Source organism: Grus americana, chromosome 12 (assembly GCF_028858705.1).
Source record: "Grus americana isolate bGruAme1 chromosome 12, bGruAme1.mat, whole genome shotgun sequence".
NCBI classification, from domain to species: domain Eukaryota; kingdom Metazoa; phylum Chordata; class Aves; order Gruiformes; family Gruidae; genus Grus; species Grus americana.
The window spans coordinates 19,556,700-19,582,623 of NC_072863.1; the positions used below are offsets into that span (position 1 = coordinate 19,556,700).

Sequence of the window (25,924 nt, forward strand, 5' to 3'; positions counted from 1 at the left end):
ATGCTCTCCAGCAGCAAACACATTCTAGTATTTTTCATGTTATGAAAATTACTGTTGTGTCCTGAATGCAACCATGTAAGCACAGAACAATTTGTAATTGCACACCAAGGACAACTTACTAATCAGAGGCACCGACTGGCTCCCATTTACACACTCTTTTGGTCATCCAAAAAACTTCACAGGGCTGCATTTCAGTCCCACTGCTCAGTTAGAGAATTAACTATGTAAGACTGTGGTTTATTTATTTTCTGATTTCCTTGGAGTGAGATAATTTCCTTACTAGTTCCTAGTCTCTAGATCATTGCAGGCCAGGACTTCACAGATGACATTCAAGTGAAACAGAAACTTTCAAGTGAGATCTTTGATGGGACATATGCGTTCCACCTACACTGGCTTTATCTAGCCAATCTGTTAGCAACCTATTGCAAATATGAAAACTTATTAAAAAAATAATTTTCAAAACCATTTGCTATTATTTAAAATGTAGGAAAGGTTCTGCCAATCAACTAATTCAAAATGGAAATCAACCAACCAACCTCCTGTGTACACTGCTACACCAAATATTCACACCTGAGGACATACCCAGGCTGCAATCATTGTGGGACTAACTCTGCTCCCATTCAAGTCAACACACTTGGCTTCTCTGTGTGTCATGCCTGCCTCCTATGTCTCATACAGCAGTCTGCAAATCAGCCGGCTGAAGGAGCATGGAGAGGCTTGCTCCAATACCATCACCATCTCCAGGCCACTACTCAGAGTCTTCTCAGCAACAAACACAGAAAACAGCCTGCTAAGAGCAGTGTTAGCAGCAGCTTTACCTCTCTCCAGGGCTGGAAACCCTGGAGCTCCTGGAAAGCCTGGTAAACCACTGATCCCTTCATCCCCTGGAGGACCAGGTATTCCTGGGTTTCCAGGGTCACCTGGGGCACCTATTAGACAAATAGAGAAAAACAAGGAGGAAAACCTCATGAGAATTTCTGCTGAAAGACTGTTCAGTCAACTACCTTGGTGGCCACTGATCACGTTGACAGTAAAGGTTACAAAGCCATTAGCAGTAAGCCTGTTAGTCAAAGTTAACAATAATGGGAAAAATTCCTCCTGACCTGTTAGAGGTTGTTTCAAACTTGACTGCATGTGAAGGAGGAAGAATAGGAGATTGTACAATTTGTACCCTTACCTTTATAGCTTCAGGGGCTGTTCCCATCCAGGCCTCATTCAGCTGTGGCATTAATTAAGCTCATTTTCTTAACAATATTCTTACCACACTGAATGACAAATAATAGCAGAATGCCATTCAGAGTACCCATTTCCAAGCAACACAAGGAAGCCATTTTTCCTTAGTACACTGAAGAAAGACACACGGGTAGACACACAGCACTTCCCCATGCTCACATACAGCCAGCCTCTCAGGCACAAAATTTCATTCTGCCTTGAAACATATCATTCTGCAGTGTGAGGATGAAAGGTTTATTGTAAACTCTGAAGTTATAAACATGGGACCAAATCTGTATGCCAACAATACAGAAATTAAAGGAAAAATAACAAGGGATGGGTTAGACCCAATACACAATGTGGAAAAGTGGTAAAATATAGTAAACGGGAAAGTTGGATCAGAAAAGATTAGAGGAGTTCCAAAACAAAATGGAAATGTGTACCTGAAATGACTACACCTTCCCTGTCAATAACGATAGGAGGGCCTGGGGGACCGATGTCACCTAATTCACCCTGTGGAAGAAAACAGATTCATGCCACAGTCAGATGTCTTATGGAGGGGAAGGCTGCTTGTCAGGAAACAGACTGTATTATGGTAGCAATGTCTGTGGCCATTCACTGACTAACCATCACTCTTTGTCTTGGTGAAGAATTCACTTTGTTCTGCTATTCACAATCATCTACTGTCCTGACTTGCCTACTTCCTGTCTGATGAAATTGATGGCTGCTTCAGATAAAGTGTTCGCTACTATCCAGCTATCCTCTGAAAGCATCCCGTTACCTCAAATAGGAAGCACAGACATGTATATACCATGTGTAGTGGTGACCAGTTATCATATCAGCATATTGGCCAATATCAGGTAGATTGCATTCGTTCACCTTGGGGTAAAAGCAAGAGAGCTCCTATGAACATACCCATTTTTAAAAGCATTCATCACTGCAGCTGTCTGTTGCCTTGGAATCCTGAATTTCAACTATAGGAGCTTCCAGGAAAATGGATTCCTCCATGATAAAAATCACCCAGGTAGAACAAGCAAGTTGTGACAAACTGCAGTATCATTCCTTCCTCTCACTCTAACGCAGTATCAAATCCTCTTTGAGGTAGAAAGTGCAAAATCTGACTGTTGTCCAAATTGCTGTCATATTTATAACATAAACACCATGCAGTGAGCCAAGGCAGTGCACACTTTGTTGCTTCTTTCAGTAATACTCCTCTGTGCACAAACCTGTACTACTACTACTTCCACGTACTCTTTACAAAAAAGCCCTTCAGTATTTGCATTTCACATGTCTGCCAACCATATACCAATCTCAGTGGCAGGTAAGGTTTTTCACAGCAAACTACTGTCCAACCATTTTCCACTCAGTTTCCAGATGTCTGACTGCCCAAGTTGTGAGATACCCAGAAAATGTCTGCTACATATCTCCAGTACGAGAAATTGAACACATTCTTTTCAGGCTTGTCAATACTTGTAGATCTGTGATCTAAGACTTCAGATAGCCTTGGCAGCTATCTTAACATCCACTTACTTCCATCTAATCTGTAAATATGGCATTGGTGTAAGGATAAAGGAGACCAAAGAGACTACATCTACAATTGTAAGTCATGAAGTTACATGAATGAACATTGTAAAGGTATTAAAATACCCGAGTGTTCATAGTTCAGCAACCATTCATTTTTATCCTTAACAATAAAATAAATGAAGAACTGAAACATACTGAAAATTACGGTGATACAGAGATAAAGAAGAGATTTGATTGGGGCAATGATACTTAATTTATTCATGCAAATATCTTTAAAGTACTAAAGCGTTGCTTTTTTAATGTGAGAAGTTACCTTCGCGCCTTCAACTCCATCCAGTCCTGGATAGCCTGGAATACCTGCATGACCCTGCAAAGTCACACAGGGGAAGATTGTAACTCAGTGGCATTATTTGTTAGCTGAGACATCTGCAGTTCGTGGACTTCAATCACAAACCCAATTCATTGTCCTACCGAATGTTTGCAGAAGAAATAAAGAGAATACTGATGGCATCAATTTTTCAGCAGTCACAAAATGCCACAGCTCCTTTAGGCCTCCTTGTGCTGTAAAGATGGTGAGAACTTGGGAGCAGGCATGAGGGTGTCCAAATCAGGAGGACACCTTGGAGTTCTCACAGAACCACAGAAATGCTTGTGGAGTGAGGAGTCTAGAACATTATTTTCCTTGTCCCCCATTGTTTTCCCTCTACTCTGCTCCCCCTCCAACAAATTATTGGCACCAAAACATTTAAAGCGACACTGGGAGATCCACCTCTCCAGCTATCCATTTCCTGGTAGCTTTCTTAGGGACACCAAAATTCCTCTTCTGGGTGTGTGACCGGCAATCTACACAAAAGTGATCTACTGTTCTCTACTGGGTAACATATTCAACCTGGCCCAGTATGGATTGCAAATCCCACTGCCACTGCAGACAAAATGGGATATTCCAAGAGCTCTGGAGCAGGGAACCTTAACTTTAAACCTTGCCTGTGATTCTGAAATCTTGGACAGCTGTCAATATAGCCCATACACAGTATTGTTGAGAAACCTGTCATAAAGGGCTTGGTTTTAATAATATAATTTTTACATAGTGATATGAATTAGATTATATTAGAGATACCATCACCTTCAGTATATGTTGAAAAGGACATACATAATATACAAGAAAGTGACTGAATTCCAGGCTGCAAAATGAAAATTGCATTCTGAAAGTTGCTTTCTTGAGCAGCTTCCACTGCTATATCTGCAAGTGGAAGCGCTTTAACACGTTTTCAGCCACTTGATCACCTGGCCACTTCCACCTCCAAAAGGGGAAAAGTGGGAGAGTTGACTATGCCAGGAGGGAATGTACAATTTCCAGTCTGTGGAGGTGGTCCTCTGAATATGTAGGGATAATTAGAGAAATAGTTAAAGGGATCTAGAGTTTTACGTGGACTTTCTAGTTAGCTCTCGCTAGTTCAATAAGGCATTCATCCATCAGAGAACTTGGAATCACTAGATAAGGAAGTCAGTAGATCTTAAGCAGTTACATGGCTTCTGTAATTGTAAGTGCAGTAAAAAATAAAGAAATTTCACCTTTCTCCCTGGAATCCCACCAGATCCATCCAGTCCCAAAAGACCCTAGAACAGCAAAAAACCATTAACTTTCAGAGGCTCCATCTCAGTCTGGTCTTATTATATCAGGCTCCAAATATCTCAGCACTAAAGAATGAAAAGGTAAAACTTTCAAAAGGAGAAGCTACCAATGAGTTTCCATATCTCCCAAATATTGACAATAATAATTGAAAGAATTCAGCAGAATAACTGATAAAAGAAGTCTTATCTTCTTTAGCCACTGTCTTTGTAATCAGTGGTTCAAATTAAATAAGTCATGGTGTCTCAACTTACTAGGAAGTTAGGTAGGTAGTTTGTAATTATAAAGCTATGAAACAATGCAATGCAGACCTCCTATCTTGAAAATTCATTCTGCACATGTAGAACACAATGCCTTGGTCTTCCTGTCGTGTATAAGCATATCTCTGCAGGGTCATGGTGGTTTGAAGGCTCTATGGCTGGTGTGTGATTGATCATCCTGTTAACTCCCATTCATTGACTAGACCAACATCTATTGCCAGCTTGCCCCTTTCTTCCCCAAATATCTGTGTTCTCTCATGGCTGGTTCTGGCACTGGTTAAGAGCTCCCTAACACCTTTGCAAGGCCTCTTTATTATCTTCACTTGGACCTCCTGCAAGCTTTCTTTTCTGTGAAGCTTTCAAAAAAAACCTGGAAAAACACAGGTTCTGCAGTATCAAGACCTCCACTGAATACTTCCATGTGATTCTCTTGGACTGCCTTGTCTGTATACATCTTTCATCTCACCTTTAATCTGAGACTTTACTGAGATAAGAAGTATCTATTGGTTCTGTTGTTGTATGGCACTGGCTACTATGGGACCCAGTCCTATGTCTGAGACTCCTACACACTTTGTGAATGCTTCTGTTGATGAAAGGCCCACTTCACGAGTCTGAGAACAGGCATTTAAGGACTTTGTAAAGTTACCTACCCTGCCACCTGGTAAGCCAGGCACACCTTTTTCTCCTTTTTCTCCAACACCTCCAAAGCCCTGAGGAAAAATGCCAACATTAAATCTGTGATCTCTTTGGAATTGAATAGCGCAGTCCTAAGACAAAATGAGCACAAACCCATCTATTAATATAAACCGTACAACAGAGAGACAAGAGAACTGACTGTTTCTGCCAGGACTCTTTTGCCCCAGAAACACCACCTGTATCAACCAGACTTGGCAGTATGTGCAGTACATTATCTTCTTCATTCCCCAGGATTCCATCCATTTAAACCATGGCACATCTCTCAGTAGCAAATGCAAGTAACCCCATGCTTGAAACAGCAAAGTCCTGCTACTGCTCCTCTGTATTGAATTCTACATTTAGACATGATTTTGAATCTCATTTCTTAACAGCAGCAGCTCAAGGGAGTGCTCAGAGCACCCTTTTTCATTTCTAAAGCCTAAGAATGACACAAAACTAGCATTTTCATGCTCAACATTTGGAAATGTTTGGTGGTTTTCCCAGGCAGCAAGAAGTATCAAATTCAGAGATAGAACACCAGGATTTAATTTCAGCAAGAGTTACAGTAGTTAAGCAATTTTCAGGCTTCAATCTTGAAATATCTTATGGTTGGGGTTAAGTTCACACATATGTTCAATCCCACCAGCTTCAATGGGCCTCTTGTGATGCATAGAGCTAAAAATGCACATAATGGAACATGTCCAGAAAGGCTAATAACAAACTGTGCTTCATGTACAGGTTTTTCTTGCACGCCTTTCTACTATGAACATCTGTACGTTGAAGAAACTGGCAAACAATTTATCTTATTAGTCAGAAGTTCCACAAAATATTTATTCCCTAAACTTATCAAAATAACCTGTGTTTACAAAAGGTTATAAGATGGGAAATAGCTCTCTGGAATCCAGGGATAAATTGTTGCTCTTGATTCATACAGAGAAGATGCTACACATTCCTGAGTTTATGAGCACTAATGTTAAACAGCCTATATTAAAGCTGGATATATATATATATATATATAGACAGAAAGAGCTGCATGTGCTTTACAACTTTAAAGTAAAATAACAAAAAATATGTTTAGACATAATTAAAGGAGAAAAAAATAGAATTTTTTTTTAAATATGTATAACTCTCTGGGGGACATCAAGAAACACTGCCATCAAGTGGCCACGTAAAGGATATGTCTACTTGCAGTTCTGCAAACTACAGATTATGTGTACTGAAATGATGGCTGCTTTGTAACATGCAGAGTAGAACAGCATCACCTTCTTTGTATCCCCAGGACAAAATACTATCAGATTACAGTTACACTCTTCAAAAAGTCTTGTGGACATTTTAATCAGATTTTCAAAGTACTTTGGTGCCTAGAAACTCCTGTAGAGTCCTTGTGAGCTATTCAGAGGGTGTTGAACCATCTAACTCATATTAGGCATATATTAAAAACTCTCCTCTTTGTCCTTACCGGCACACCAGGCAATCCTTTGTCTCCAGGGAATCCTTGAGGGCCTGGCTCACCCTGACAAGGGGAAGAGGTAAACACAATAAATCACTGTGCAAAGCAAGACTTTCCCTAATCCATGCATCATGCTCCTGACTCCTAAACTAAGGCCTTGTAATTTGGTTGTCAGCAAGCATACTTGATTTGTGTCATCATGTGCCAAGATATTGTATCTCTCAGCACAGTGCCAGCGCATGCAACAGATTATCGGTGACCACTTCCCATGGCTTCAAAGACCAGTACTTGGGAATTGTTGTTCTACTGTCTTCCACTGCTAGAAGTCAAATTAGGAGCATTTCATATCATCACCTAGGCAATTGGAGCGTGCATAGGACTTCATGGAAAGCAGCAAAATAACACATATTGAGATAGCATAATGTCTTCACAGTCCTGCTTACAAATTCAAGAGTGAGCCAAAAGGAATGGTGTTCGTTTGAATCTCACCTCATGCTAATAAACTCCACCAGGTAAGACAGTATCTCTCATGACTTATGCAGGGGGCTTAGGCAAGCTCAGACTGGGCTCCCAAACCAGCCTGTGTAGGTCCCAGATTAATTCAGTATGCCTAAATTTCATGTGTGTAGAGAATCTTTAACTCAAGATCCATACAGCTTTTGTAAAAACACTGATGAGCTAAATAGGTATCTCAGTAAATGCCAGGATAACAAAGTAAAGGAGAGAAATCTGATTATTTCAGAGTAGTGTGCATCATAGCCAAAGCAAAAGAGCCGGAGCTTTTTATTTATTTCTCTAACTGGATTTGGGGTTTTTTGCTTCAGTTGACATAATTTCACAGGTCCAACAGAAACAAACTACAGTTCATTTATTTTTAGGATTAATGATGAAAACCTTTAAATAGCTTTCAGATTTCTGAGAGGTATGCATTCTCCAGTGGTCCACAATGCTCTGAGCTAAGAATATTTTTATTCAATAGCCATCTGGCAGATTAAACTAGTACAGAAAATGATATTGATTTGGAAATATAACAGCCCTCACAGTCCAGTAATTTCATTCAGCCTTGAGTGAAGGAGCATGGGGATGGTGAGGGTTTGTAACTGAATTTACCTTTTCTCCTTGCTTCCCTTTTGGAAATCCCATGAATTCCAGTATTCCAGTGGATGGTGGGGGACCTGGAGGACCAGGCAACCCTACATCGCCCTGTTGGCAAAAGAGGCAGAAAATAGGCAGAACATGTTTGATTTCCTATGAAAGTGGCTTGTGAATCAGAAAAAAACCCCACTCTAATTATATCCCATGTGCATAATATCTGTGATAGTGTCAAGAGTTTCATCATGGAAGTCAAAAGATCAGACAGAAAATTAAGATGAACAAAATGCATTAAATCTCTTCCAGAAGAGTTTTGGATATAAAACATGGCAAGAATAATAAAAAAAGATTCAGCTTTTGAATCAACAGGAAAACATTCCACAAAATCTTTGGGGAGACATATGAAAGAAAAGAAGACAAGAAACAATTGGAAATGTAGAATGCTAAGAATCAGTTTTAACAGCAGTAGAATCAAGTCCCAAATTGAGAACTTTGAGAAGCTCCATTATGTCAGTGTAAATTCTCACACAGGCTGCAGGACACCCATTTAGGATAGTGAGACCATAAATTACACATCACTTGACCAACCCAAAGAGTATTATGAAAGCCGAAAAGAATGAAATCAGTAGAATAATTCAATACAAGAGGTGAGGGTCCAAAGAAATGGAAAGACAGAGATTCAAAAGATGTCTAAGGACCTCATGTCTTGATGCCCATGAAATACAGGGAGGAACTGAGATCTTTCCCTTCTCCCTCTTCATCCAGAAAAAGCTCCTATCCTTTTTTTTTGTGCAACAGGTAAGCAAGACTCTTTTGTATTTGGACTGTCAATCAGTCCAAGAGAAGAAAAGAAAAAAGGAAAAGAAGAAACTGCTAGAATCTAACCACTTTCTGGAGGATCAAGCTACGATGGAACACTAAATTATTATTTCATGCTCTTTCCATAGCAGAACAAGTTTCACCCACCTTCTCTCCTTTCTCTCCTTGAAAACCTAATCCCATGTTACCCTAGGAGAGAAAAAAAACAATGATGAATGAATAATAAAACAACAGCATCACCATCACCTAGGCCACAGCACTTAAAAAAGCCAACAATCAGGTATAGAAAGAAGATAGGAAAGGTAGGTACTTACTTTTGGACCTGGTGGCCCAGGGGGACCCATTGGACCCTAAATGTGAACAAGATGAAGATTTTATTTCTTTTGATTTAATTAGGATGCACACAATTGGAGCAATGCTGGGATCTGCAGTGGTACCTGAATTTTTATCTCTCGCCCCCAAAGCAAAAGTAACTGATACGCATGCTCTTCAAGTCTTCACATCTATAATAGACAGCATAGCCCTTTGGTACTGTGGTTAATTAAGAGCAAACTTCAATTTAAAAGCAACAAACATGTAGTTCATTTTTACCTCTGCCCAATGGAAACTCTCCTGTAGTATCTTGAAAAAGAAACTCTCTAGCCTATTTCATGATGTCAAAGGCTCCAGACATGCAGAGATATATCCCCTCTGGTCCCAAGATGAGGAAGTGCTCAGAATAGTATAATGTAGTGTTTGTAGACAGCACCCTAGGGCTTTGCTGGAGCCCTCATTCACGATTGCTGCTCTGAACACTGCTCCAGAGAGGAGCCTTTCCTCTTGTGATTAGATTAAACTATCTAAGTTCAAGTATTCCATGCTTGAAGTCAGCTCTGCTCAGTCCTTTTAGAAGCACACACACTTTTGCTCATTGTCATGACACAAATGCAGACAAGGAGGGATAAGTGCCAGCATTTTGAACCTTTCTATCAACAAGGGTAACAGGTGAGATCTCTTACCTGCAAACCTGGCAATCCTATAGGGCCTGCAGAACCTATTGGACCTGGAAAACCTTTTGGGCCCTATAAGAACAACATAGGACAGATACAGAATGTGTAGCACTTGCCCCATCAAACCCCAAAGTGAGTCTCAGGAAACATTAAGTAATATCCCCTAATTAAGTATGCCAATTTAAATACTCTAACAATCCATTTCATATTATTAGATGTATTTTGAAAAATCAAAGTTTGAGTTCAATGGTAGAAGGGAGTTTTATGTGAAAAAGGAAAAACAGAACAGATAATAGCAAAAATCTGACTTCCTCTACCATAATGTGGATCCATTCATACCATTACAAAGCTAGAATTGCTCGTGCTACTGGTATTACACATGGAAATACACAGCCCACTAATTTGAAAAGTGTCCTTGAAAAGCAATACAAGAAAAATTACCTACTTAATATTCTTTAAAATCATTATTCCCCAAATTAAATAACTTACAGAAATTCCATCCAATCCAGGAAGACCATATTCTCCCTAAAAATTATAAATGCATGAGTAAAAATCACACTATGTTATTGCAACAAACTATAGGGAACATTAATTTTTGTAGAAATAGAAATATTTGCTGTTAGTTAATATTAGATCAAGTGTAAATGGGAAAATATATTGACACCTGTGCTTCCATATTTAAATTGGGTAATAGAGAGATTCCAAAACTCCGGAGAAATTACAACCATTTTATTTACAGGTAACGAGAAGCTGAAGTGGCATGAAAAAGAATTGTATTAATTGTAAAACCACTGGAAAATACACTATAAAAACTTTCATTACAAAACCACTATAAAACATGTAAAAGCATATCATTATTAAATTATCTGTATTTCCCATAAACACTGAAGTAAATAAATAAAGATCCATTTAACTTTTACCAACTTATGAGTGTATATAATGGGGGTAGAACTTTAGAAGCATTTTTAATTTTGACCAAAGTCAATGTGAGGACCCTTACATGGCAGAATAAATTTCTTAATATTTTCAATATTTAATGAAGTACGAGGCTGCTAAATATTGCTGAATTCAGTACCACAAGAGGTACTGAATCCTTTGTAGATTTATTCTAAACCTAGTACTTCTGGCAAAAATCAAAACCATGGTAAGCTGGTGCTTGTTTCAAGGCAACAAAGAACCAAATCTTTTACATGAGAGTATTCAAGAACCTGTTCGCTGTTCTGAACAATATATTGAAATTGTCTATCCATAGTTTGTGTTTTCTGTACAGGAAATAGAATTACAGAGTTGACACAGACATTTCAGGGCGAGGTTCTTATCGAATAGAGAGAGTAAAATCCTGACTTTGCAGTGGCAAAGGGTGCAATACTGTGAGTGGGATATGATATTCATGTATTTAAACCGGGACTATGACTGATTACTTACTAATACCTCCCAGTACAAAAACACTTGGAAGCAGCTGGGATATCACAGTAGAAATGTTAACATGCACTTGCGAGTTTCTTGAGCTGTTATTTCAACAGACCTGACACATGCAAAGGAACAGGAAAGTTCCGAGTGTAGGTGAAGGGCCCCTCCTTTGCTACATCTGCATCCAGAAACACATACACTACCTCATATAAATCAGGATAAGCTTACAAGAAATTCCTCACATCCATGGTTTGACACCACAAATGAGTGGTGCTAGCTCTCCAGAGACAAGTGAAGGACCAGCAACTACACTGAACAGTAACAAGATGAGCAATGTCCCAGCATCCCAGCATGGGATGAACAAGATCTGTGCAAAGACCAAGCAATTCCAAGTTCTGAGAGTATTCTGTGCTGTCATTATTGAAGTTCTTATAAGGCCTTTTTCACAGCTCTGCATTCAGACATAGCCAGGATACCCACATCTAACATCACAAGCAATCTAACCTGCAGCATCAGCCCTGCAACCTGTAGGACATCAAAGTGTTTCTTGTACTGCATTTTCTCCTATGTGATGACAGGTCTTACCTTCATTCCTTTAAGACTGCCTTGAGCAAAAACAGGTTCTCCTTTAAGGCCTTTTGGGCCAGGACGACCCTGATTAAAAACAAACAAAACAAAAAAAGTAAAAAAATAAATTTCTGGAAAAAATACTGATTTAGTTTTGAAGGACTTCATATTTAGCACAACAAACAAAGCAAACTCCTGGCTCCAGTAAACCGCAAAAGTACCACTGCAGCTTCGTCAAAGAAGCTGTGGTATTATGAGAACTTAAGACTTCCTGTGGCTTTAGAAAAACAAGGTTCTGCAAACATTCTCCCTGGTATTTTCCTGTTTACATTAGATTTCCCTTTTATTTTAGGCCTTTGACAACTTTTAAGGTCCTATTTGAATCTGTTTGACACGGTGTAACTCTCCTGTCCATATAAATATCAACGCTGTCCAGAGAGACCTTGACAGGCATGAGAGGTGGGCCTGTGCGAACCTCATAAGCCCAGCAAGACCAAGTGCAAGGTCCTGCACATAGGTTGGGGCAATTCCAAACATGGATGCAGGCTGTGTGATGAGTGGATTGAGAGAAGCCGTGAGGAGGACTGGGGGGTACTGGTGGATGAAAAATTGAATATGAGGCATCAACATGTGCTCACAGCCCAGAAAGCCAACCATATCGTGGACTGCATCAAAAACAGCGTGACCAGCAGATTGAGGGAGGGGATTCCACCCCTCTGCTTTGCTCTCACGAGACCTCACCTGCAGTACTGCATCCAGCTCAGGGGTCCCCAGGACAAGACAGACACGGAGCTGTTAGAGCAAGTCCAGAGGAGGCCACAAAGATGAACAAGGGGCTGGAGCACCTCTGCTATGGAGACAGGCTGAGAGAGTTGGGGTTGTTCAGCCTGGAGAAGAGAAGGCTCTGGGGAGACCTTACAGCAGCCTTCCAGTACCTGAAGGGGCCTACAGGAAAGCTGGAGAGGGATTGTTTACAAGGGCACGGAGTGACAGGACAAGGGGGAATGGCCTTAAGCTGAAGGAGGGGAGATTTAGATTAGATATTAGGAAGAAATTCTTCACTATGAGGGTGGTGAGGCACTGGACCAGGTTGCCCAGAGAAGCTGTGGATGCCCCATCCCTGGCAGTGTTCAAGGCCAGGCTGGATGAGGCTTTGGGCAACCTGGGCTAGTGGAGGGTGTCCCTGCCCATGGCAGGGGGGTTGGAACTAGATGGTCTTTAAGGTCCCTTCCAACCCAAAACTAGTTTATGATTCTAACTCTTGTTTAACACTGTAAGTCATCAAATTTTGTTTAGAATCAACTAGAGGAAAAACTGGTAGACTGCATGAATCTTCTGAAAAGGCTGCCATTATAATTCTAGATTTACCCAATTTATTTTAATCTTGATCATCCCATCCAATTTCTCTGAGGTGATTTCATTTAATTGCCAACTTAATTTGAGAGGGGTTGGCTGATCCAAGCTGCTTTCCTTGCCAAAAATGTAATCCTACAAGCATTACAAAATAGAAATTTGAGCAACAGGTATGATTAAATTAGTTACTTTAGAAACCAGTACTTTAGTTTGATCTTACTGCTTCAGTACTTTTCAACATCATATGAATTTCAAGTCTGGATGACATGTCAAGATGTCTTAGCACAGTTTAGAAACACTGAAACAAATGGCATTATTTACATCTGCCAGCTGTATTTTCTTCCTCTTCTTCATGTATATGTGCAAAGGAGTTCCATTACATGTACAATTAGTCACACAACCTGTGTTTGTAAGATCAGGCTTTGAATGTGAACAAATATCAAAATATTTGATAAATATTTGAATATCAAGTCAAATATTTTTTTCTTACACTTCAAAAATAACCACACACTTTTATAAAGGCCTACAATTCCTCAAGCATCTAAGAGTAGAGTTTTTATAACTACTCCTACCCACTTAAAACAGACTGTAGAGCATGACACAGCTACCTTCACTTCATCTACAGTCAATGCAGAAAAACAAGTATCTCCAAAGACAATTCATCCTGAAAGCCAGAGGTTGAGAAGTGTTCTCGCAAGTACCATTCTCTGTAAGAGGGGAGTCCAGATGAATAGATTAGACACCTAACTTTAAGGTGTCCAATGCAGGCTAGATAAAACTCCAACTTGGTAGAAAAGTGTTTTCAAAAGTAAAACACATACCCTGGAAAGTAAATCCTATTGACACTCAGTGAGACTGAAGCTTTTGGCCATCTTAAGACCTGAAGGAAGACATCCAATATTTGGTACACCGACTTGAACATGTGATAACATCCTTTCCTGAATCAGCATCCACTAACTTGAAACTTGGCAGGTGGAAGATGTTTGACACTTCATGGTTCTTAAAAACTTCATCATGGTTTCTTCTTAGCTAGCTTGAATACTGCCAGTGACAACAACGGTATAACTTGGTGTGGGAGCACATTGAATTCACAGGATCTTCATTTTATCCTCAGAGTGGAATTTCAATAAGAAAATTATATTGAGCTCTAACAATGCTAACAAACTTAGGGTTACTAGGCTTCTTCCTAAGTACTTGGGAGTTACTTTTCCAATAATAGCATGAAAAGCAAATCCTGGCTTAGTGACTACAAAACACCATATTCAACTTGGGACGTACAGGCAGCCCAGGTAGTCCAGGAAACCCATCTGATCCAGAAACACCAGGACTCCCAGTGGTACCATTGCAGCCATCGAGGCCAGGCAGACCTCTAGGTCCAGATTGCCCAGGGTGACCCTGTGTAAAGGGGAAAAAGAAAGAATGACCGTCAGGATGCATTATTTTATTAGTAATACTGTCCCCCGAAAATTGATATCTTCCAAATGGCAGCACAAAACAAAAGAAAGGCACAACTCCCACTCAAGTTCAGTGTATGGCAGACTGCACCATAAGTAGTTTCTTCAGCCAGCATTGTTTATCCTCCCCAAAGCTTAAATCCTAGAACATTGGCTGCATTCATTTAATTACCTTTTTCTCCAAGGGATAATTTTCTGAAGTACATAACTTGTGCATGAGTAGGTCCCAAAAGGACAATACTCATCCCACAGCAGTCTGAAATATATGGCATATAACACAGTGTAAAACAGTACACAAGGGTGCACCTGACACCAGGAATGAAAGTTGCTCATGTAAAAACAAGAGCATTTATAATTCCAATCTGCTTAAAGTTTCAGTGACTTCTCTTCCTCTCCAGTGTGGATTCTTTCCTTTTATAGTTCAACAGATGTTACAGCTCCAGCATCAGGCCATTCAAGCAAAACATCTTTTCTTGTTAATTTAAAACCTTAGGCAAAGCAACTGGGAGAAAAACCTAATTAAACTAACAGCATTTAAAAGGAAGTATTTGTAATGGTCAATTAGTAATCAAGCAAAGTAGAATACAAATTGTACCTAATTCTGCTTTCGCATCTCTTTTGCCCTGGTATAGCTCTGTTAATTTGACTGGAGTTACTCGGCATGGTACTGGTGCAAAGGAGATCAAAGTTGGAGACTTTAGTTACTTTTTATTCAGTTTCATATGGGTATGCATAGGCAGAACATGGAAAGGCAGAACTGTCAGTCACACTACACAGGTTTCAAGCAGCTCCTTATTCTATCGTCCTTTTCATAGAAATGAGTTCTGTGGCACTCAAAGACAGTGTTTTGTGGCAGGAAGAAAAATGAAACTTATGGAGCTTGTATCGGTAACTGACAGTTCTCCCCCTCCCCTCTGTACACCCTGATCTTGACTCATCCCAAAAGTACTTTATTTGATCCCAAAGATTCATCCTTCAGATATGGCATTAAACCAGTTATGAGTCACACTAGGAGAGTAAAAAAATAAACATGGATAAAATGGAGATAAAGCAGAACATTAACAATCCTTCATGCCTGACACTTGAAACAAAACACATTTGTGTTGCTAAAGGTCTTCCCAGTCCAAGCCAATAGCATATGCTCTAACCAAACTCAACACAAACTTTGCAGTAATGTAAAGCCTTTTATCTAAGGATCTGAAAATGCCTTGCAAAAATGTCGGAATGCTATAATCTTCATTTTACGGATGAGAAGCCAGGGGCACACAGTAGCAGAGTGACTTTCCCAAGGATGCAGAGCAACTTAGGCCATAACTACTTAAATACTCAAGCTGATCACCAGTCTCAGCTGCTGCCAGGAGAGCTATCACACATTCCTGCTTACTCACACCTACTTCTTCCCTGTGCTGGCATAAGCCAGGCAGAATAGGCAAGTCAGAGCAGGAAAGCAACACAGCAGAGAAATAACTGTTCTGTTTCTTAATGGGGTTAATTTTCAGCCAGATTAATTCCTTGGTCCAGCTCATTTGACAACTGCATTGCGATTTGTGCCAACAAAATGGAGAGAAGGAGAGAGACCCCAGATCTGCTCTCTGTCAGTCAATAAGGTGCAAACTGAACGAATGTAAAGTGTGTCTCCACTACAGGATCAAGACAGCTCACTCAGACAAATATAAATTTGAGATTAAACAAGGCCTCAGGACATGGAATGAAGTCATCCCAAAGCATCAGCATCAGGCACCACTGCGTACATAGTACCAGTTGCCCTGATAATTAAAGCCTGTTTGTCAAAACACCCGCATGTGCTGTGCAAGCAGGGACTTGCCAGGCCCTGGTAAAGTGACAGGAGAAGGCTGAAGCACCAATTTATTGCCACTTTTGTTTGTCTCTTAGAAATTATTTCATTTGGTTCCCAAAGCTGGAACAAATCAGTGGCAACCCACCCTCCTCCATCCATGCGGGATGTCATAGCCAAGAGCAGCAAGTCTGTGATGGACAGGCTGTGACTGCAGAGGGAGGCCAGAGTGGTCAATGTCTACAAGGTCTTTCACTTTGTTTACAGCATCAACAAAATCAGAAGCTATGTGGGACAAGTGCACATGTATCTGGTTACAACATAAGGTGACCAGCTGCGGGGTTTAGTGAAGCTGAACGGCCAACATCTGCCCCTCAGAGCTAGACAACGGGGAGCCAAGCTGCTAAGCCCTTAGCACTGGCCCAGAGCCAGCCCATGGCAGGCAGCTGAGTGGTGGCCTCATGTCTTGGGATACGCTTTGGGTGAGATCTCCTAGCTCTTGGACCAGCACAGTCTGTGAGTGGCCCAAAGGATTTTGGTATCCTCTCAATATGTGAGAAGGGCTCACAAAGAGAGGATATAAAGTATGCTGACCACAGTGATTTCTTACGTGCATTAAATAAAACTGTGGCCATGTCACTTAATCCCATGGCATCCATGTCTGTGGTTCTGAGCCAAAGCATGACACAGACTCACACACACACATACACATGCTGCCTCCTTTGCTTTAGGAAAAAAATCCACAGGATTTCTTACTTTCCAGCTAATCTGCTATCAGAGTTCACAATGCTTTTACCTGAGGAGATACTAAGCACCCACAACTGACTTCCTGGAGAGTTGTAAAGTTTGGGCTTAAACGAACCTTTTCCCCAGGGATTTAAAATACTGATTTAAAGAGCTGTTTTGACCTGAAAAAACAGTGGTTAATAGTTTCGCTGCTCTCACCTCCTCTAATTCCTGTTTTGGCAGATGTGCCAATTCAGCACAAGCACCTCAATTGACTAAGGCAGATGACTTTTACAGGCTTTACTTATACACGGCAGGGTGACTAGTTTACAGACCCAAGTTAAAACACAGGCCAGAGAGATCACTTGCGCTCTCTGTTCTCACAAAAGGAGACATTTTCTGTGAGACAGATAAGGAAACCTGAACTGTTCATCTAGGCCCTTGCTTTATCTGACTCTTGCTCGTACACTACCACTGTGATCCCAAGCGGCCTCTTTTCTAAATCAAATAGCACAAAGGCGATCCCAACAGGAGAGCTCAACAAATATTTAAAAACAGGGAAACAAATGCAATTAAGGGTGAACACAAAACTAACTGAAAAAGCAGTTTCATGGATTTCTATGGCAAAGTGGCCTTTTTTACAGCCATCGCCAAGTGCTTGCATTTCCTCTAGGAGGGTCACAAAATAGAGAACTTTGCCTCTCCATGTAGCTCTAGCTTTCATGGTACAGATAAGGGCTTGCTTCTCATAGAAATATTTCCTTCTAGAACTCCTTGGACTGTTCATGAAAAGCTATCTACATCTCCCAGCTCCAGTTCCAGCCTTTGCCAGAGGTGTCCTTGAACCTTGTCCTATGGGAAAAAATAAACGTCCCGAGTAGGGCTAAGGATTTGAGGGTTTCTTCTACAGTGTGACACAGAAAGGCTAGCAATAAACACATGTAGCTGCTGTATTTACTAGGTTAAAGGGATTAGTCAGGCCAGCTGTAACAACATGATTTACTTGCCACCAGCATTCCCCAAGGGAACTCCGTGGAACACCACTTCCCGTAAGGTCAATAGTGGGATTCCCCTCTGAATCACAGCCTTGCAGTCTTTTGGCCGTGACTAAAATATACCTGCCCACGCTAACATACCTGCATACTACAAATAATCTCTCTTCATATTCAGATGTTAATTCTTGTGCAGAGATAGCAATATATTTTTACTTCTCTCTTTCATGTATAAGCACACACATGCTCTCTCTGCTTTGCTCTGCAAAACGATGTGCTTATGTTCGTATACATTTCAGAACAAACCTGAGCTACTCCCTATCCTGAAATGCAACTGGCAAAAGTATAAATATATATATTTATATATATCTCAAGCAGTGGTGGTTGCTATTTTCACCCTAGAATGGAAGTATTTACCTCAATGGCTAGAATGTAAACAGCATGAACTGTTTCCCTTCCCTCTTTTTCAGTCCTGCACTTATGGCACAGAAGAGCCACAGTAGTGAGCACTTTGCTGTTCACGAGCAGCAAAATCTGCCTCTTTCCATTTCACCCACCTGCAGAATACTGTAAAGCAGACAGAGTAGATCTGCATATGCTGGAGGCTTTGAATCCTCTCATCTACCTCCCTAACTCTCCATGGAATGCCTGTCACTGCCAACTACCTGGCAATGGCTGTTGCTCTATCTCTGCCTCCCCTCATTGTTGGGAATCCCCCTTCTCCAGAGCCTCATCTGAAAAAATACCCTGAGAACAGCATGTTCCCACAGTGTGTTCAATTAAATTAAGTATTATGGGAACAGCTTGTTCTCTTCAGAGCTAGAGAACTGGCTGGTGGGAAAAGAAAAAAAAAAAACGCAGCAAGGGAGTAGGGCAGGAGAGAAAACAGGCAAGGATGAACAGAGGGGGAGAGAAGGACAAGGGCCAGGGAGGAACTGAAATCAAGAAAGCTCATTTACAGGGCCAACTGTGCATTTTCAGCCAATCTATCAAAACAATTCAGTTTTTGATAGGAAGTAAGAAAACACAGCTCAACTGTTGGAGCTCTTGGCCAGCTGAGGAAGTAGGGAAGATGAAAAAGAGCATGAGTACAGTCTGAAGGCACAAGGATACAGAAGATGGGAAAACGTCATCAAGAAAAGAAAAAGAATTCTAATACCAGAAGTAGAAAGCAGGATGAACTAAATAGTGTAGAGAGAGCAAGGAAGTTTGGGGCAACTTCTAAAGCTGGCACAGTTAAAATTCCCCTGAGGTAAAGTGTCTGTAAGACATCTTTGCAAAAATCACTGGGGAAAACCAAAGCAAAAGAAAGCTGGTCAAAACACTCGAGGCACGTAATTTTTTGTATGGCAAACAACTGTCACTAGAATGTTAAAAGTTCTAAAGAATGAAAGAAACAAACAAAAAAATTCCAGATGGTCAGAGAAAGTGGTTACCTACCCCTATCACCTGGAAAATGCAGCAATTATCTCTTTCCTGTCTTAGGTTTCTGAAAGGCTCAGATCTAAACCAGAACTAGCACCCAGTGGAGAAGCAAGAATTCTCTGGAGGGCCTCAGATCTGATCACTGTTTTCATTCACATCATAGCAAAAGAAGATTGAGGGAGACCTGATAAGTTATCACATACAAGAAAGCTACTACAATGTAAAAGGGAACAATCTGTGTCCACAATGAGTAAGATGAGAACTAAGAGGTTTAGACTACAGAAAGAAAGATTGAAGTTAAGCATTTAGCAAAGCTTTTCCAACAGAGAAGTTAGAGTCTCCATCATTACAAGATTTAAGAATTGGTTAGGAAACACATACTAAAAATGGCCTGAAGCACAGCTGATCACGCCTGTCTGACTGCGGTCCCTTTCAATTCCATAAGTCTATGATTTTATGATTACAGTTTTTTCTAGACATGGTGCTGAAAGAAAAGCTTATCAGTGATGCAGTGCATCCCTGCGTAACTCAGGCTCACTTCCTGATATGTATCAACTTCCTATCACCACATAATAGGATCCCAACCTCTTACAAAACAGCATGGGATCACCAGGTAGACTACTAAACACTGCCGTTTCCCTCCAGAGAGAAGCAAGCACTTGCAAGATACACTACGCATGTGCCAGGACAGTCTCATTGTGCTTACATGCTTTTGGTTGTGACTAACATTCTGGCGATTTATATTTACATATGCAAACTTACTGGGATCCCATTGATGCCTTGAAATCCTGGAACTCCCATTGGGCCCTGAAGAAGAAGAGTACACGTTATATTTAACTTCATCAATCTGTATGTTTCAGTTACCTGTGAGATCCTTTTCATTCCAACATTTTTGATCTCGGACTTGAGCTTTCATAACCAAAAGGAGCAAACTATCTCATGCAGATTCTCTCTGATCGCAGAGGTCAGTGAAGATAGGAACCAAGCATCTGAGCTTGACTGGATGCCAAATGAGTGTTTCAGGAATGTTTTAATCAGGCAATTTAAAGTAAAAATATAATCTACTGCACATCTGGGGAAAACAAGATGCCAGGAAAATAAACAATCCAGTATAAGCTTAACTCTCAGTGTCACACTTGCCCTTCCAAGAGTTTCAACAGGATTTACAGATTTTTTTTGTCTATACTTGGACAGCACCACCCAGAGATATGCAGACCACTGTATTAACTTCAGACCACTCCTGGCTGAGTTGCAAGTAATTACCTATGGTTCTATTGCTCTGCTCTGGATAGTAGCAAAACAGACTGTGTAAGCAGAATATCCAGTCTAAACTGCTCTTGCTTTGGAAAGGTAAAGTATATTGCTTCCATGAGGGATAATGAGATAGAATCTTACTGCACATTGGTATTGCGTATGTATCTATTACAACAGATAGAAACAGCAGTTCTGGAGTAAATAAGGGATTTTTTTAGTGCAAGAAAATTGGTTCCAATTGTTAAAAGCCAGTTCCCATCCTGAGTTTTTGTGTCTTCCAAAAATCCAGGTTTAATGATTTCAGTGCTATCTGCTAGAATTATGAAAATGCTATCACTCATATCGGCACTCAGTCCTTGTTTTGAATCCTCCATTGCCTTTCAGATGAATGCAACACCAAAGGAATGACTTTCATTTCAGTTTACTTGGTTCTTTGTCCTAGGAGAAAGGGTGACTAGAACCCCAATGTGTTGACTAATATTAAATGAGAAGAGGGTATAACTGCAGCATATGAAAGTACAATTGAGCTAGTTTTCATCTAGCTATCTCACCTATCAGTAGCTGGGAAAACATGGAAGGCTAAGTCTGCTCTGCAGGTCCTGGTACCTAAACTATCTGTCTTATTTGCACACACGACCACAGCACCTTGCATCAAGTAGACCGGTAAGATGCTCTGGGATAGTCCCAGAATGCAAGCCCTTGTCCTGATGTCCCAGACTTCCTTCAGATTTTAGAAACCAGGCACAGCATGCAGGACTTTGTCTTTTAAGCTTTCAAGCGGTTGTCCTTGAAACCTTCCTTTTGTCCAACCACACGGGCACGAGAGTAGAAATCTCATCCCAGTCCTTGCATCAGACAATATCAGACCTCCCGATTTATAATCCATTGCATAGCCTCTGGCAGGCTATGTGGTGGGAGCATAAACACCGCTCTGGCCTACGCGGTGGGACTCAATGAGTCTTCTGCATCCAACTCAAAACTCATGATGCGAACACTTGCCTGGGGCACAATGTAAACTTTCCTTAAGGTGACCTATCCACATATATCCACTCTTTATTACTGAAAGTACTTGTTCATACTTCCATTCATTCTTTTGCCTAGCTCCAAACTCCCCAAACTCTTTCCTAAGAAAGCAGAACAGATCTAAGGACATTAAGACATTTCTAAGTTTGCTGTTCTGTCCATTCTTGCGCACTGCATTCATTGACACCCACACCTTATGGGTTATTCCATTTAATATGCATAGTTTATAACATTCTTTCTGTTATAAATAACTTTGCACCTGCAAAACTGAATTGCAGGTTTCAGTTAATACCCATTCCTTTTGCTTTTCTTGACACCAGCTTAGGATCTTCTACACAGGAACCAGCTCCAGGTCTCTCTGAACGTAGTGTGAATAACACCCATCTATCCCTGGGCATATGAAGTGAATGACTACTACTACAGCAATACTCATTTGGCTATGGTTCATCTACCAGGATGGCTACAATGTTCAGAAGCTCTACGAACTGTATTCTCATGCAAAAATAAAAGCAGGGGATTCTCTAAAGATATTAATGAAATGCTGTTATGTTCTTACCCCCAGTCAGACAGTTCAAGATTACCTTTATTCATTCAAAAATATGTACCAGGTCATAGATTTATTGCAGGGGGAAAAAAGAAAAGTCACTATTGAACCTACCTTGTCGCCTTTCTGTCCAGCTGGTCCAGGGGGCCCCACTGCTCCTCTCTCACCTTTTGCTCCTGGCAAACCTTCTGGGCCAGTAAATCCAGGTGCACCTATCGGTCCTTGAAGCCCAATTGGTCCTGGTCGACCCTAATATACAACAAAAAATGTCAATGCATGATGTTCACAAACTCCTTTGCAATTACTCTATCCAACTCAATCTTGAACACAATTTGATACCTCTCAAGATAGTTAGGACATCCTAAAGGTTTCCCTGCACATTCTCAGCTAAAGAGTTTTTTAAAGGTTATTTCAGGTAAGTCGTGAGTAATAGTAAGAAATCTCCCCTTTTTCCTGGAAGATTTGTTACTACCCCTATTGCTGCAGGAACAGGGGAAGACAACAGTGTTTTGAGATCAAATTGGCTGCTGCTTCTTGAGTTTACACCTGTATTTCCAAGCTGCAAAGTGCAAAAAGATTTTGCTTATGCTTTAGCACAACAAAAAGATAACACAAGATGCAAGAAGTGCATGCATCACATGCAGTCAGAAAGCACACTTTGGCGTATTTAAGACTAGCACAATGGTTGGCTCAAGACTGGGATTGATTCCACTGTGCTCTCCTGGTTACTGTATAGTTGGGGTGTGGATTTTGATTTCTCCAGCACAAAAAGAAGGGTGCAATGACTGAGCATTGCCCGAAGATGGCAGCCTTTTCTACAACTGCAGAGATTCATATGTGACTGATGAACTTGCATTGTTCTATCACTACATGGATGTGCGGAGTAGTCTGGTACTTATTTCTGAAACAAGCCAATGTTAAAAAGTCAGAGCACCTACAGCAAAATTTTTTAATTAGCCTCAGAAGCTGCCTCTAGGCAACTGAATGGTTAACACATAGTTTTGTGTTAACATTTTTGTACTTTTCATTTGGTTCATTTTGAGAGAATCTGAAAGAGATCAATGGAGTCTAAGGTCCCAAAGTATCAGTGGAAAATAGCAGCTTAGGGCTATGCTTTCTACTGGCAAGACAGTCAGTGGATTACATGAAACTATCCATGCAAAGAATCAAGCCTTACCATAAAAGATATAGAATGCAGGAGGAAGTTAAAAAAAATTAAATCCTCTTCCTTTCAATTCTCCTCTATGCTCATGTCCATGGTGGTATGTTTCCCTTCTACTTCCCTAACTCCTTAAAACAGCAGAAAGAATGCAGCTCCCTGCTGCAAGTGTTTTACTAATCTCAGCTGGAGACATACAAAATCCTGACTCCATGCCTTGGCAGGTAAAAGACTTTACAGTTAATTTAAAAATGCATTTTTACATGTTAATAATCAAAGTGAAACAAACTGTAATTGATTTTAAAAATTCTTTTTCCAGGATCATTTTTAGTACCTGTTTAGGCTAAAACATTTCATCCCATATTCCATGTTTCTTCACTACTAGAACAGTTCTCTTTTAAAGTGCAGCAATTCTCCCGTGTCACTCTTTCTCTTGTGATTGTTTCATCCTGACCTTTTAACTGAGGTCAAGTGCATGTTTTGTATTTCATACCTTTTCTGTCCAGACACTGTCCATACTGTGTACTCCAGAGGCACAGACTCCCATCTGAAAAGGCCTTTCTGTTGATTATTTTTAGCTTTTTTCACTCTGGGCTAATTATCAATGGAATCCTTTATATTGGGAAGCATATGATCATAACATTAATCCTCAAATCTTCAGTGGTCCTTTGCAACCATATGCAATGAGGAACATATTACGAAAATCACATGCTTTGCTCTCATTTTCAGTCTCAGCTTTAACTTTTTCATTTTGCATAGTCACAACCTATTCAGAGTCTTTCAGGCAACATCTCACAAGACACGGGTTGCCGACTGTTTACCTCAAGGCACACAGCAGTGGGGAGACATACCCTAAAAACGCACATGTTACTGTTATAGCCAGCCATCACCCACAAAAGCAACAGCAACCAAGAAAGAGTCCACCAAGGTTTCTAGAGAAAACATGCTGTGAATTCCTCACTTGTTTGAATTGCTAACACTTCTGTATTCAATTAGTTTGATTGCCTGGTTAATGGCAGTGTTTTACAATGACTACAACTGATAGGAATTAAAATGTTAGGAGGCTTTTGTTTCGCTCTGCTGCAGGTCACTTTGAGAAATCTATCTAGGTGAGGCAGTAAAGACCAGTAGCTACACGTTCTGCTTGTGTTTGGTTCTGCAGCTGTCTGACAGAAGAATTAAACGTGTTCTCTGTGATTCCAGGGCCCATAGGTAAAAAGCTCTCTTTTGCCTTAGTGCCCTATAAGAAAGATTTTAACAGCACTTCAAGATTTTGTCCAGTGCCTTAGAGTGTCACTAAACCGTAAAGACACAGTAAAGTGCTTCTAATCTCTCTGATAATGTGATTATGCCATGATAATCAGGCTCTCAAGAATTCCTACTGTTTCTTTTGAAGTCTATGTGGATGGAAATCACGTTTTCTATGCTGAAACAAAGGACTTGCCTCCACTGCTAAAAAAAGCAGCATTTTTGGTCACTCAGTAGCACTCCCATGAACTGTCCCAAGATAAAAGCATTATAAAGAGCAGGCCCTGTGGTGTGCAGGAGCAATTCCAGGATAAAAGCACAATGAAGACTCAGGTTTTACCGCAAGGTAAACTTACAGGGTTCAACGCCAGGTGGAACTACTGTTTGACCCCAATGAGTTTACCTTGTGGTAAAAAGTTAAGTGCCTAGTCCTTACTGTGCTTTGGCATCAGGATTGCTCTTACTTAGATAAGGGATAAAAAGAATAAAGCACCTCTTACCAGTGAGGACAAGCTTAAACATAAAATGTGGATTATATCAAACAGAAACTACAGTGAATCAACAAAGTTCCCTGTTTTTACTATTTATTGTTCAATAAAAAGAAAAGCCATTAGTTATTAACGCAAATGGTATCATTTTGGTTTCCTGGCTGCATGATAATAATTTTTAAAAAAAGAAAAATTATAGAATGCTAGTAACACCAAGCAAGGACAAAGTCTATGAAATTACTGTGACTTGTGAATGTTTTCGCAAATGCTCACTAGAATTTCATGTATTTGAAAACCATGACCTGCATTCTCAACCATATTTGTGCACCAGGCTTTTACTACACAAGCAACAGTAAATGAGATGCCTCTGTCTGTAATGAATATGATGCTGGCAAAAAATGGCATTATTTCTTGATATACCATGGCATTTCCATAGGTAATTTCGGGATTTTGACCACATTTGTGCCACAAGTTCAACATGTGTCATATGCACCTCTGTTACACACTTAGCCATTGCAAGCCATAAAAAATACAGAGATGGCTCAGACATTCAGGTTTCCATTCTCAATGTGTGGTAACCAAGAGGAAAAAACAGCTGGGATAGGAACCTCCCCTTGCTTCTGAATCACCACACTGCAGAAGGCAGTAAACCAAAATGGCCTGAAAACGTAATTTGATGGCAGTGTTTTTCAAGACGGAAAAGGTTCTGCAACATGTGCCTTCTTCCCTTCACACTTTAAATTCATCTACATCCCAGGGCGTCACCAGAAAAGGCCAGTATGGTGGGTAATGATGGGGCCTCTCTACCACTACACAATTAAATACATCACAGTTT

At 40.5% G+C, this 25,924-nt stretch overlaps 1 protein-coding gene across 5 annotated transcripts in view; it reads right to left on the minus strand.

The window, feature by feature from the left end:
- Positions 1-25,924, minus strand: part of COL4A6 (collagen type IV alpha 6 chain) — a 137,317-nt gene that overhangs the window by 29,533 nt on the left and 81,860 nt on the right. For 3 of the 5 annotated variants that reach the window (XM_054839500.1, XM_054839499.1, XM_054839498.1), the window contains 15 exons: positions 22,309-22,443; positions 20,136-20,180; positions 14,260-14,376; positions 11,647-11,715; positions 10,141-10,176; positions 9,661-9,723; positions 8,977-9,012; positions 8,810-8,851; positions 7,862-7,954; positions 6,761-6,814; positions 5,277-5,336; positions 4,309-4,353; positions 3,050-3,103; positions 1,656-1,725; positions 819-929 (listed from right to left, as the gene is read on the minus strand). In XM_054839500.1, the coding sequence (XP_054695475.1) occupies positions 819-929; positions 1,656-1,725; positions 3,050-3,103; positions 4,309-4,353; positions 5,277-5,336; positions 6,761-6,814; positions 7,862-7,954; positions 8,810-8,851; positions 8,977-9,012; positions 9,661-9,723; positions 10,141-10,176; positions 11,647-11,715; positions 14,260-14,376; positions 20,136-20,180; positions 22,309-22,443 (1,030 nt within the window). Of the gene's footprint in view, positions 1-818; positions 930-1,655; positions 1,726-3,049; positions 3,104-4,308; positions 4,354-5,276; positions 5,337-6,760; positions 6,815-7,861; positions 7,955-8,809; positions 8,852-8,976; positions 9,013-9,099; positions 9,166-9,660; positions 9,724-10,140; positions 10,177-11,646; positions 11,716-14,259; positions 14,377-14,607; positions 14,687-20,135; positions 20,181-22,308; positions 22,444-25,924 lie in introns of those variants that run through there. The other 2 variants (XM_054839501.1, XM_054839502.1) reach the window with 2 other exon arrangements.